The sequence below is a fragment of the Cibotium barometz genome, chromosome 61, assembly GCF_041138505.1.
Source record: "Cibotium barometz isolate CiBa-2024 chromosome 61, ASM4113850v1, whole genome shotgun sequence".
In the NCBI taxonomy this organism is placed as follows: Eukaryota; Viridiplantae; Streptophyta; class Polypodiopsida; order Cyatheales; family Cibotiaceae; genus Cibotium; species Cibotium barometz.
This window is the reverse complement of record NC_141106.1, coordinates 22,044,690-22,059,474: the sequence shown is the minus strand read 5'-3', so window position 1 is coordinate 22,059,474 and position 14,785 is coordinate 22,044,690. Positions and strand designations below refer to the sequence as shown.

The 14,785-nt window shown below is 40.3% G+C and overlaps 1 protein-coding gene across 1 annotated transcript in view; it reads right to left on the bottom strand.

The window, feature by feature from the left end:
- Nucleotides 1–6,812: 6,812 nt before the first annotated feature.
- Nucleotides 6,813–14,785, bottom strand: part of GLYR1 (glyoxylate reductase 1) — a 66,052-nt gene continuing 58,079 nt past the window's right edge. The window contains exons 2-8 of the mRNA XM_086794977.1: nucleotides 12,957–13,067; nucleotides 12,740–12,841; nucleotides 11,917–12,018; nucleotides 11,301–11,416; nucleotides 10,084–10,162; nucleotides 9,830–10,000; nucleotides 6,813–7,277 (exon numbers count right to left, since the gene is read on the bottom strand). Coding sequence (XP_086651103.1) covers nucleotides 7,179–7,277; nucleotides 9,830–10,000; nucleotides 10,084–10,162; nucleotides 11,301–11,416; nucleotides 11,917–12,018; nucleotides 12,740–12,841; nucleotides 12,957–13,067 — 780 coding nt within the window. The 3' untranslated portion in view covers nucleotides 6,813–7,178. The remainder of the gene's footprint in view (nucleotides 7,278–9,829; nucleotides 10,001–10,083; nucleotides 10,163–11,300; nucleotides 11,417–11,916; nucleotides 12,019–12,739; nucleotides 12,842–12,956; nucleotides 13,068–14,785) is intronic.

Below are 14,785 nucleotides of genomic sequence, written 5' to 3'. Positions count from 1 at the left end.
ATGGGAACAAGCTCCAGTGGAGCATGGGTTAGGACTAACCTTAAGAGTACTGTTAGTTTTGCAAGGTAGCAGTTTTTGAGTCCCAATCTATCGATTGTGCCCCATCCATCCTCATCCGAGAAGCACTTCTTCATCCATGGTACATGCACGCGTAACATAGAATGTCCATTCCAAGGGATTATTTCCAATGTAAAACATAGCAGTGTGAATGATCCGATGCATGAGGTCTTAAATGTGTCTACTCCTTCAACTCTCACATTTGTGGGTATCAACAACAGTTGTTGAAACCCAAGGGGTGTCTACTCCTTTGATTCTTGCATTTGTGAGTGTCAACAATAGTTTGTTGACAACACAAGGTTATGGCTTACACCTACGTCGACAAGTGCGAGCTTGTGTTCTAGGTAAGGGCTACCTTTTTGATAAGGCATCGTGCTCTATCTCGATTGAGGGGTCTCTCCTAGGGAAAACCATTAGCCAAATAATGGATTATCTATTTGGTCCGTTCTGGAACAACACATTTGAAGAGCAAGGCATCAAGTAGTTTATCCTCCACTTCAATCATAGCGGTTCTCCATTGGGGATGCACGACAAGTGATTAGCGTGTTTGCGAGCCTTCTGCATGATCATCATGAAATCAAACTCTAGAAGGTATTCCTTGTATGTTGTGCATAGAAGCCTTTGGAAAGTGTTTGGGGCATTAGATAGGCCGAGTGGCATGACTCTGTACGCATAAGTGTCCCACTCTGTGGGGGTAAATACAGTTATATTTTAATCATTTGAGTCTAGTTCCACTTGGTTATAGCCCGAGAACCCATTAAGGAAGTTGTAGGCCTAAGGGCCTACTACTTGTTCTAGCACATACTCAGTGATAACATGTAATGGTCCTCATCGTAGCTGCATTAACCTTTTTAAGGTTAACACAAATTGTAATCTTCCCATTTTTCTTAGGCACTATGACTATTGGGGATAGCCATTCTGTGTGCTCTATCTTGTAAATAAATCAAGCTTCAAAGAGTTTGTCAATTTTTCTTAGGCACTATGACTATTGGGGATAGCCATTCCATGTGCTCTATCTTGTAAATAAATCAAGCTTCAAAGAGTTTGTCAATTTCATCCTTAACCATTCTAGAGTATTTTGGATTCATTTGATAGACCCTATGCCTTGATGGTCATGCTCCTTCCACAATGGGAATAGTGTGATTAACCACCTCCTTTGGGGATACACCCTTCATGTCACTATACTTCCAAGCAAAGTAGTCTTGGAATTCTATGAGTAGATCAATGATGTCTTTTTTTCTTATTCGGTCAAGAGGTCCTTTCCAATGTATACAATTTTGGGATCCTTATTTGGTCCTACTAGTTGATCTCTTAACTTCGATTGGTCCATCTAGTTGACCTCTTAACTTCAATTGGTCCATCTTAAGATGTTCCAAGCTTCCCATTAGGTGTTCTCTTCGTCTTCTCAAAGTGTACAAAGTGGTCACCCACATTATACATTTTGAAATGCTCGAGCACCTATCTAAAAGCACATCAGCGCAAGCACTATCTTATAGGGCAGCTTGCTTCTTTTTTAGCCATTGCTAAAGATTTGTTATTTGCCCTTCTTGAAGAGCAAGAAAGTTTTTTAAAAGACTCATCCGATCTTGTAGGTTCATCTCTCTCTCTCTCTCTCTCTCTCTCTCTCTCTCTCTCTCTCTCTCTGGCATTAGCTTGACTGATACTTCACACAAAGATTCATCTCCTTTTGCCTACTAATGGTGGTAGAAATCTACATGGTCCCCGAGTGCCTTCGACGTATCAAAGCCAATGGTCTTTCCTCTCTCGAAACGATGAAGGTCATCCCTTTTGCATCTTTTTAGCCCCCAAGCTACAACTTCTTGGTTGCAAATATCACCTTCAAATTCCAACGTGCATTGCATTATTGTAGTCTTGCATTACTGCAATAGCACTCAACATAGTCGCCTTCAAATTCCAAAGTACGTTGCATTACTGCAGCAGTGCTCAACATATATATGGAAGCGATTTCCTTGCCAAATGTTGTGACATATCTTGTGCATGTTCTTTTTGGGAGGATGTCCATAGTTGCAAGAATGTGCATCCAATTTTTTGAGTCTTCTAGTTATAGAAGTGAGGCAAACTTTGAGCTCTCACATTCCTCGTCCACATGTTTTATGACAAGTTTAGCACATGTTCTTGGTGGTTATGAATTCTTTAAAAAAGGTCCACCACTTAATAGGATGAGTTTTCCATGTTTATAAGTTTACCTTGAGGGTTTCATTCCTTTTTTGAATGTAGATATGGTTTGTGTCCCCATTATGGACCATTCGGGTCTCTCTCATAAAGGGTCGAGGCCTAGGATGCAGTCATAGGAATGAGACTCCTGTGAGAAGTTCATCACCACAAAAGAGTGGAAGAAACTTAGGCCAAAAGTTTTAATTCTAAAATTTTGCAATAGCCCCATGGGTTTTGATGTGGCCTCTCAGCGAGCTTGACTATTAGGCTGGTAGTATCAAGTGATGGTTGATCCCACTTTTCCTAGCATTGCTTGTGGTAATGATGTTGACTTGGCTGTCCTTGTATTTCACAAGGAGGACGGAATCCATGTTGTCACTTTCAAAGCAGTGGCCTAGCTTATTCACTACCGGTACCTTTGGAAAGGCTTGGTAAACTGCCTCTTCCTTATTGGGTTTGTCATCCTCTAACTCATTCGAGGAGTCTCGAATCGGTTGTTCTTCCATTCCCGCTTTTAACTTTCTGTCCATCCAATCCTTTAAGTCCTTCCACATAGGCTTGGACTTCCTTGGAGTAGGGATTCAACAGAAATCTGCACTTGGGAGAAAAGGAAGGCAATGAGTCTAGCTATGTCTTTAAGTGTTTGTCCATTATCACTCACATAGTAATGGTGTATGAAAGTGTATAGGCCCCTTTAAGTGTGGTACTCTTCGGGTCATCACCCAAGAGTTTGGAGGCCATGGCCTCAAAGCTTTTGTCTTCATCCCCTAATCCATGTTTTAAGTTTTATTGGGTTGTGGAACGGATCCCTAGTCTTCTCTTGAGCAAGGTAAAATTGTTCTCTACATTGGCATCCTCTTCAATAGTGTGGACTACTGGAGGTTCAGCCTCCATAATTCCTAGGCTACTTTGAGCTTGCTTTTTTCCTCAATAGGATTGAGATAATCTTCTAGCTTCTTAGGTAGGTTTCTAGGGTCTACAACTAGTTCTTCTAGGTCTCTGATGGGATACGGATTCAATTCTTCCTCTAAAGAGGATGGAAACATGTTGGAAACTACTATGTCCTCACATGATCCCTCTTAAAACTACTATGTCCTCACATGATCCCTCTTAAAACTATCACTCGGTCTTTCCCTTGTCCTATCTTCTTCTTTGTTCTTCGTCTTTTAGTTTTAGGGGTAACCCTAGCATGTTCTGAAACTTCATCAGGCAGGACTCGGGTCTACTTTCGTGCCCTTTGAGTACCAAAATTTGAAGCGTGACCGACAACTCTCCTCTTATTCAACATTCATAGTCACGACATTGAGAGGAACCATTTGTAATAGCCCATCCCTGATGCTCAAGGATGGTTTATGCTCCCAGACCTAGACCTAGATTGGATGCTCTTAATGGGAAATCCTTGTACATGTCGTCGATATCTCACTCTGTTGATGTAGTCATTGATTGATTCTTTCTCTTATTGTTTGGCATGGTAAAGTTGATCAACTCTGGGTTCCATCAGTTCCCTGGCAAGAGTACCCAATTATGAAAGCATTCTTCAGGGTATCAAAGTTAGCCTTGTCTTTCGGTTTCAGAGGTCAGAACTACTAACCTATCTTTTCTTCCGTGTAGTAAGACCAAAGACAGTTAATCCTACAAGGTCATCGGGCTGACCACAAGTGTCGCAAATGTGATCCAAACACTTCCAAGTGCAGAATGGGGTCTCTGGACCCATTGAACTTAGGCATCAATTTTGCAATTTGCATGGGTTTGATAGTATTTTGGTATCTGCTCATTGCCCACTCTACACAACGAGTGGTGGTGTTGCTCTGCTAGCCCTTGTCCCTGAGGCAATTTGAGTACTATGGAGGATATTCATGCAAAGCTGGTTCATATTATGGCCATGAATGCTCCTCCTAGGGTCGGGTCTAGTTCGGAGCTCCCTGCTCCATTCCACAAGGTTCCCATAGTTGTGTATTCGACATCTTTGATTGACTCTTAAATCCTAGTGGCCTAAGTGATTGATGTGGCCTCTATAGTCATGTTAAACCTAAATCCCTCTACACTACTCATACCGTTCTGATGCAGCAAAGACAAAAGTAATAGTGAGTCTCCAAGCTATTCCAAATAAGTTTATGTTCTTAAATCTGGCCGAGCCAAAAGCCATAGATGTAACCATTGTCTCTATGACCATTCCAATTGTGTCTCGAAAGGATTAGTCCTCCTTTTTGCTTGGCTCTTGTGAGATCTCAGGGATTGTGAAGCGGCTAGAATTTCCTCTTAAGAAGGTGCTCTTGATTCAACATCGTTCAAGAAACTCTCATCAAGGGTGGGATTAAGTCCAAAAATCTTTCTTGATCTCATATACATGTAAGGGTAATCAACTTAGATCACTCCCCCTATGGAACGTGTGTGGCTAGGTTAAATCAATAAACGTGTGTACGTGTGTTCTATGCTATGAACGTGTGTGGCCAAGACTTATGAACATGTGTTTATAGTGTTAGGAACGTGCACGAAAAACTAGGAACATACATGGTCCGGTATTATTCATGAACACGCATTCCAAGATGTGAACATGCATGGCTGGATGCCTGCAGATTTGTGAATGTGCATTCGCCAGTGAGAACTTGTGTTTCCACTTTGACACATGCGTACGTAATTCTGACAAGTCAACCCACTTGTAGTGATGGAAGTCAAGACCACATGTTGGTTAGTTTTCAACTGTTTTTATCATTATGAGCATTTATGGAAAGAATATTTTTTGACCCTTCCCTAATGAAATTATTGTGCAGATCTTTCCTGTTAGACTTATGAATGTGCGTTTGGACTTACAAACATGCATACCTAGACCTAGTCGAGCATGTATGCAAGCTAACCAAAGAGAAGTTTTATTTATTTTGGTCTAAAAATCTAGATTTTGTCCTCTTTGATTTCTCCTTAATGATACACAATTTTTTTTTAAATTTGATAACATGCTTTAGCTTTCCCTATCCTATCTAATAATATGCACAATACAACCTAATAATTTTCTTACAAAGATTTAAGTCCTAAAATGAACAAAAACTTTAAAAAAATACAAATACAAGAAACTAAACAAAATTAAAAGAAATTAAATTAAATACTTACTTGTAACCATGTATCTTGAGCCCAAAGAGTCCATTGCATCAAGGTAAGAAAAATAAATCATAAAACAACAACAAACAAAAGTTAAGCTAGTGGATTTGTACTCCAACCAAGCTATGTCAATACTCCAAATAGAAATATAATAAGGGATTCCTAAATAAAGACACTTCCCCCACAACAAGATCAAACATGTTCACCAATTGTTGAGAACACTTGAGCCTTGCATGATAGAGAGAAGAAGAGGAGAATAGAAGAGTCTTCCTGATTTGCACCTCAAGCCACTCTTGGTAGAGTAACTCTCCCTTGTGGAGAGCTAGGATCCTCAACCTTTCCTCCTTTGTTGTTCAATCTCTACTTTGATGCCATGATGTTGAGTGAGGACATGAGAGAGTAAACAAGAAGAGAAGAGAGAAAGAAGAGAACATACACTAACACTATCACTATCACTCATCCACATAACCCCTAAGCATACATGCAACAAAGAAGAAAAGAAAGCATACAAGGAGCTTCAATTACAAGAACAAGAAGACTCAAACTTAATTGTGAGAATGATATGATGTGTTTTCTCATTAGTCAAAATATCTTATATACAAGACTCAATTTATACAATGCTCGACTGCTCAACTAATGTCGGAGAGTTCAATGAGTTAGTCTAGGCTACTTTCTAGTCTAAATGTACATGACTAGCATCACGCAAGTTATAAGTTCAATCTTTAACTCTCTTCCGACATTACACAAGTTATAAGCTTGAATATTTTCTATAATTGTTTTACATGAGCCACAAAAGCAACATAAGACTAATTTATAAATTTTAAATAAATAAAAAGACAAATCAATTTAGAATTCCATGAAACTTCTTCCGAATGTTTAGTTAACATGAACCTACCTACATTAAAGGTCTTGAAAAAAAAACATATATCTAGTAAACTTATAATTTTCAAAATTAGTAAAAATAACATAAAAATATTATAATAACCTTAAGATCTTCAAGGATATGTGGATAAAAAAGTATGTATTTAGTTGATGGAAGATACATGCAAATGAACTAGTACATAAAGAAGATTTTTTGTATTGTATTTATACTATACTTGAAATTTTATTTGAGTTTTTTTCAAAGTAAAATTGAATAATTAAATATATTTTTTATAAAAAGCACCTAAATGATGACCATAGAAGACTTTTTTTTAAAATGACAATTAATATTTGTTTCTAGCTATCTCTTACGTTGAGAGTGTTTCTCAAGTAAACATTTCTTTGAAACAATATACTTAAAAGAGAGATGATTTTTTTCCAAGTCTCTAAAAGCCATAAAAGTGGCTTTTTCTTTATAAGACTAGTGTTCAAGATCACCATTATATACCAACCCCAACCCACCATTATATACCAACCTAAGTGACTAGTGTTAAAAGACACCATTATATAACAGCCCCAAACCCACTTTAATTCAAACTAATGCACCACATTATACTTGCAAATGTCAACAAAGGTTTGAAATTTATTTTTGAATCCCTTTAATCACACTTCTCAACTTGTTTATTTTTGTTTGTGCGTACATATGCACATGAAAACGTACATGCATACACACATGCATGCATGCATGCATACAGACAGGCATGCATATACATACTATATACATGAATGGAAAAGAGGATGAGGGTTGACTATATACGGTTACATCCCAGATATTTGACATGTATAGCAGATGCAGATTTAGAAGTTTATTAAAGGGAAAAGAAAATTCTGGACACATCTAAATCAGTTTTTGGACGAATCCAACTCTTGAGGTACCATCCATCAAGGGTAAAGGTAACAAAAATGTAGCCATATGTAAAAGCTTGAATACATCAAAGACAATCCTTAGCAGCAGATCCGCCAGCAACAGCCTTGTAAACTGCTGAAAAGTCCAAATCCCCCAGCCCCAAGCTCCTTGCCTTCTTAAAAGCCTGGAAAGAAACAAAAGCTCCAAATTGCACACCAGGAACATGGATACAAAAAAGACCGGAAATATGAATAAAAGAAATTAACATTGACCTTGGCAAAATGCTAGTGGCCTAGTGAGTCAGTGTGATGATAAAACAGCACATGACCCCACTGGCAAGACGCTTATAAAGTTGTGTTTGCCGGTGGGGTCATGTGCTGTTTTATCATCACTCTGGACTCAGAAGCTAAAAGAATACATCAATAGTGCAGATTAATTATACAATGGCATAGAAAAGAAAGAAAAGTTTATTAACATTTGATTGCACGCTATCATAAGGAACTGTGAGAAACTGTGAGTCCATCACAACACATCTATGCTACACAATGGCATGTTACAAAAAACCAAAACTGACAGCTACACCATCGCTTGCATGTCTTGCATAGCTGACACACGTGAATGTAGATCCCCATAAACACTTGCTTCCCATCTCAAGCAATGTGAGTAGACCCTAATCTAACCATGGCAATTCTCACACCTATATCTACAAATGCATTGGTCTGTATGAAATCATCAACAAGGGGCACCAAGGTTGCATTGGAAGGCGATAACCTGCCCGTCCGGATGTCTCAAGAGAGAAACCATCCAATTGTCACCGAAGCATCAAAATACAGGTTGCTAGTATGCAAAAATGCAACACACCACCAAATATTTTTTTTTGAAAAAATGCTTTTTTTAATAAAGGCGAGCTCTCTAGCTCTAAGAACTTGTACTCAAGACTATAATTCAGAAGGAGGGGGGGCAAGGCTATTCCGACACTGATGTGGTGTCTTCTATCCTGCACCCCTCATGTGTGCACTAGCAAAGGTATCTCCTCCACACTTATCCTCTGGTTCTGAAGACGTCTCCTCCTTGAACTGTCATTCACTGTTCCCTAACAATACTTCGCGATGTGCTCGGTGGAGTCACAGTTGAAACATTGACCGGCCACACTGCTTCCCCTGCCGCTGCTTGACTTTCAATTGAGTCAAATACTTGGAACTCTCCTGCGTCTGAGGGTCATAGAAAGACGAACTGCGTCCAAGAGATCATGGGGCCCATGTGCATGAAAATCTACTTGCAGAGATGGTTTCAAACCATCCACAAAACGCTCAACTAGTTTCGACCATCAACCGACAGTCCTTGGGAGCATGAGCAACAACTTTCAAAAATCGTCCACAGGGGCAGTATAACAAGAGAATTTGAAATGAAGGACTTAGAGAGCTCAAGAACTTCTAGGCATTAAATTCTTGAGAACAACATATCAATCAAGGAAAATATATGTTGGATGTGCTAGAGCAGTTTGGGATGACTGGATGCAAACCAATCTAAACACCATTTCAGTCAAACCAGAAGCTACAAACAGTTAAGGGAGGCATTGTGTAAGGAGAAGAATGAGGAGTTCATAGAATGCGAGATGAAATATATCTGAGGAGTGTTGAGGATACAGGCCAGAGCATCCTTGCATTCTGGAGCTTGATCTCAAGCATCTAGTCATGATGGTTTGGTAGCATAGACCTACATTTGAATGTTGGTTTTGAGTAGAGGTTTAGAGAACAAGAACAATTCGGAGTACGAGCAGTTACTTGGAGGACATGGTTAAGGCATGTATTAGGATTAATGTTGGATCTGAAGTGATCGGGTGAACCAACAATGAGTCTAGATGAGGCTCAGTACACCAGGATGACAATGCCATGCATACATAGAGTGGCATTTCCCAATTAAAGTCAAATGGTATTTCAGCATCAAAACATAAAATATGGAATATTGCACTTGGTGGAGGATGATTTGTTGGAGTAAATCAGTTTGGATGGTCACAAGGCATAATCACATGTTAATGAGGATGCATACTCAAGGATTGCATACATACATGGCATGAAAATCATGTGTAGGTACATGTACTGAGCCTTGACCGCTGGCATGGCTAAACTGCCATAACATTCCATTTTTGGAGCTCCATAATCATAAGAATTTGACAGCACAAGGCAGGTTTGCAGAATTTTAGGGGTAATTAGAAAAGAGTCATGTACTTCATAATGTGAGAGTGGAAAGAGTTAAGCGTTCAATATACAACAGATTTTGAGCTTGCAATTTCTGCTACACACTGATCACTTTAATCTTGTGTTTAAACTTGTGTTAACCAGCTCTGTGAGTCTAATTAAGCGCACACACCATTTTACTTTTCAAGCTCCTCAAGAAGCTGGAAGTGATGTCACTAGCCATGTTTATTCCCCTTCCTTTCCTCTTTTGAACCTCTACCTCTGTAGAGGGTTAATTATCTTATTTTTACTTACTGAAGAATCTTTTCTTTTGGTTTTTCAAGGAGAGGAGGGGGGATGATTTTTGCATCCTTGCACATCATTTTACAATCCATCATTGATCCATTAGCCACTTGTATCATAAGGTCACTAACAAGTAAAAGAAGCTCCAATATATTCAAACTTTTGCAGATAATTTGGTTTTCCGTGCACTATTATGAGACTTATTTAGACTTCAAGAAGCATAAAAATTGAAAACAGACATTCTTCATTATAGTACCTCATTGGAAGCTGCTGCAATAGGCATGGAAACACAAACTTCATCACCCAAAGCCAAAGCCAGTCGCATGTCCTTCTGTTGATGTTTCAATGGAAAAGCTGGGTCAAATTTATCCTTTATCATAGAGGCACCTTTCATCTTAAACATGGGATTCGCAATGGCAGCAAGGTCCTGCATGTTTACGAAAAATTGCTTAGCAGTTCAATACAAATTCAGCCTCTATGAGGTTCTCAACATGTCTCTCTGTTGCATACCAAAACATCTAGGAGTGTTTGCTGGCTAAGACCGCTTTTGTCAGCTAGAACAAGTCCCTCTGAGAAGGCATTCATCATACTGTGAAAATATGACACAAATCACAGCAGCTTAGTGTACAAAAACTTTTCGGATATAAACATTGCAAAGTGTCACATGGCCTGCACTCTGAATGTGTGTGTGTGTGTGTGTGTGTTACTGCAAAACAATGGGCATGTGCTTACCTTCCCACATGCAAATAGGAGATGTAATCTTAGCATGCATTATCAGCCTCTTTGGAGAATGCTTATGGATCAGTTTGATGGATGGCATAATATGTCTTCAAACGTGATTGGTCATAGGGAAGATGATTGGCTACTACATAACAGTAGACCTGGTCTGGTCACTTCATTTCCACTGTCTCGTATTACAGCTGCGAAAGTATACAGACTGTTGCTTCCATCGCCATGGGTTCACAATCATGCAAATCGACCATGGAATATGAATAAGCCTTTGCAGTGATGGAAAGGTAATCTTAAACAAATATGGAAGAATAATCTATCATTGAAACAGAGTCTTTTTGTGGAGATGTTTGACTGGGGCTCTTCTGGTAGGGGAGATGTTAGCAAAAAGAAAGCTAGCCAGTGCTAAATGTATGACATGCACCTGCAATATGGAGACTCTTGTTCATTTTCTGTGGTCTTGTCCATCTACTAGACAATTCCTGCAGCGATTGTCAGATAAATTGAGGATCAAAGTCCCTACAGTACAATTTTCCAAAACCTTTTGGATGTTTGGACGTAGCACACAAAGGGTTCAGAATTACAAAGTTTTCCTTCCAATGGGTGAGATATTGAGTGCTTTAGATTATCTGGATGGCACGTAATAGCATGGCTTTTAATCAGCCACAGATGGACAAGTATGTTTACTTTCGTCTATCTCTACGTCAGTCCTTGCATGAGTTGGAGTTTACACCAGATTGACCAGCAACTACCAGCAATATGATGTGTTTTTCCACTGCTACTAGATGTACAATCTTAAGAGAAGCCTTGTACTAGGGTTACTCTCTGTAATATAAATATGAACAGTGTTTTCACCCAAAAAAAATGTGTGTGTGTGTGTGTGTGTGTTGCATGCGTGTGTTGAATAACCTAATTTCATATTCCAAATACAAACAATATATATTGATTTGAAACTGCATAAAAGTTGCTTAAATATTGAAAACAAAGTTGATAACCACCTTCCCATGATCATGTTGACCACCAATTTACACTTTGCTCCATTCCCCACTTCTCCAAGGAAAAAAGACTTTTTCCCCAGTACTTCAAAAGCAGGTAAAACCTCCTCATAGACAGACTGAGAACACCACATAAACTTCGTGTTACAAGACTTCAAGCACAAAGCTTTTGCCTAGAGCTCTCACTAGAATCCTCATAATGATACGCTCAACACCAAGTGCAAAGGAGACTGTTCCCCAAAAAAACCTTGCACTTTACTGAGATAACCTTCAAGTGCAAATTTGTCTTTTTTTCCCTTTTTTTTTATTTTCTTTCTTGCTTTTTAAGAAAAGGGGAGAGAGGGAAATGAAGGGGAAAAGGAGAGAGGGCGCCCGCCGGGGGGGTGGGGGGGGTGGGGGTGGTGTTGGGGGGGGGTTGGGATTGTTTGTGTGTGTGTGTGTGTGTATGCAGGGGCACAAAAAAATACTAATTGGATTGCAAGAAAAAGGGATATGGTCCACATGATGTACCTCATCCTCTGCAGGGTTGTGTGTGTGTGTGTGCGCGCGCACGCGCAAGGGGGTGCAAAAAAACACTAATTGGATTGCAAGAAAAAGGCATATGGTCCACATGATGTACCTCATCACCTGCAGCAAGAACGACGAGTGTACCATCCTCAGCGGGTTTCTTACTGCCTGAAACAGGCGCCTCAAGAAAACGCCCTCCCTTTTCAATGATAGCCTGGCATTCAAAAAACATAGAAAGTCACATGCTTTTGCCACAGAATGGTCCAGCCATTTGCATCAACATGCAAACGTCAGATTGGTCCAGCCATTTGCATTAACATGTAAACTTCAGATTGCACCTTCTTATAAAAACAAGCCCAAACAGATCCAGCCTACTTTTTCTACTCATAAAAAACAGCTTCGGCTATTGAGAAAACCCAGCAGATAGTGCGAAGGCTCTGAAGATCGGTTGACATTCTTACTCATAAAAAACATCTAAGCATATTGAGGAAACAGAGCAGATACTGTGCAGGGCATAAGCTCTGAAGATCTGTTGACATTATGCTGTCTTTGAGGCTCATCCTAGATGCCTTTCTGCTACTGCTCTGTAGGGGACCCCCAAACAGGGGTTTTCCCCTCTTTGGACCTTTTGGCCCCTTTCACATGCACCACCCCTGGCTGAGATTTTGATGCCTGGTCAGGGCTGATCTGAGGCTGCACAAGGGCTGCCCAAACCTGCACACCTTTGGCCCATGCTGAAATCTCCTATCTTTCAGATCCGCCAAGCTCAAAGCTTCTATTTCACTACTTTTTGAAATAAAAAGCACAGAAACATGTTCTAAATAAGGTGTAAGGTGACAAGGATGCCTTGCAGTTCAATATTTTGTATCGGTGAAGCACTAAGAACTAAAACTCACAACATCCTGCAGCTGTCTTCATAAGGGCAAGGGCTAAACCTTACTGATGGTACATGATGTCTTGGAGTCCACAGTGGACATGTCTACATATGCTTTGTTTGGCCCAATTGACTCTAAAACTCCATCCTTCTCAAAAGCTACCTATATCACATGACATAAACATCAGACAACCAACCATATGTGAGTTGTTCCATAGTGCTAGTGTAGTAAAACAAAACAACAGGAAATACTAATTGCAAAAGGCATGTCATCTTACAGCAAGAGCTACATCAGGATCAGCCAGCATCGCAATTGTGATTTTGCACTTCTTCACAACGTCTGCGGGAGTCTTTCCAAGTGTAGCACCGTCTTTTAACAAATCATTACACTGCATAAATCACAGAGACACGAGGCTATAGGTGGTAAGTTGTTCCATATCAAAAACAAGCACTTGCTACAACAAAAATCAACTACGCCTCGCTTGTGCTCAGGCACGAGTATTGTAACAGGGAGTGCGGATCTCAGAGCACTTAACTATTAACTCAATTAGATACACAATTAAGCACAATTGAAAATACCACAAAGCCAACACCAACATTGGACGACTCCCCCCCCGCCCCCCCCCCCTTCTTCCGCCCTTAGGTTATGTGGAGAAGGTGGCTTTTACATTTTAAGTGTTGACTTGAAAATTGTTCACGACACGGTAAAAGATCATCTGGGCATTGGGCTCTGTGTAAACAGCCGTTAAACACTATGGACAGCCATGCACAAAGCGGTCAAGGGGCTAGTTCACATGGCCAAGCAAGTAGTACTCATGCTTCTCAAGCTTTGGGCAATAAGCATATACATGCAGGTTATATAGAGGAGCGAATTGTTAGAATATTGTGCATCTCAATGTTTTGGGAATTGGGCCTTTTATTGGGGTTTATGTATTTTCTCTTGATTTATGCAAGTCATGGGCAGTTGGCCAACTATCACCATTGTAAGCCTCTTGCTATACAATAAAGTGATCTTGTCAACAATTGCTCTCTCTCTCTCTCATATATATATATATATATATATATATATATATATATATATATATATATTGCTCTCTCTCTCTCTCATATATATATATATATATATATTCCTCTCTCTCTCTCTCTCTCTCTCTCTCTCTCTCTCTCTCTCTCTCTCTGTGTGTGTGTAAAAAGTCATGACCAAGACCGGGTTTAAAGAGGAGCTCGTGAAGATGGAGGACAAGCTCGGCACAATTATCAAAGAAAACAAGAAGATGGTCGACTCTTCCATCACCGCAATCATAAACCGCCTCTCCAAACTTGAGAAGGGATTTGACAAAATCCAAGAGCTCGAAGAGAGATCTTCCAAGCAAGAGGCTGAGATTTCAGCTTTAAAGGAGGAACTAGTGGAGGCCAAATTGCATGCTAAGAGTCAAGCGGCTGAAATCTCAGCCCTCAAAAAAGAGTTGGCAGCCACTTCAAAAAGCAATCTTGACGATGGAAAATTTCAGCCCTCCTTTCTTGAAGAGCTGAATACCATCAAGGAGCAAATGATGATCATTCGAGAGGAAGAGGAGCAACATAAAGAGAAGACATCTTCATGGGTGGAGGTGATCACAAAGACACAAAAGAAGATGGACGAGGCGGAGAAATGGATCGAGGTCGCCAAGAAAGGGAAAGGTAAAGAATCGCCACCCATCCCCACTCCCACCATCATCAACATGACCCTTGAAGAGGAGCAAAGGAGGAAGACCCGGGCCTTACATGTACGAGTGTCCGGTCTAAAAGACCGTGATGATGCGGAAGGGGAAACCAAGGAGCTCTTCTCTATGATGGGCATTGAAGCCACGCACACAAAGGCATGGAGAGTGGGAAAGAAGAGAGAAGGTAGTGGTGGCGAATCTTCTAAGGAGAGAGCACTTATCATTCGTTTCCCCTCCATGGAAGCGAAGAAGGACTTCTTGAAGAGACGTCCTACACTCAAGAAGACGGGAATATTTCTTGGAGATGACCTCACACTCTCGCAACTTGCTCACATGAAGGAAGTTGCCAGAGATAAGGGCAGCCCGAGAGAAAGGGAAAGTGGCCTTCTATAGAGATGGTAGAG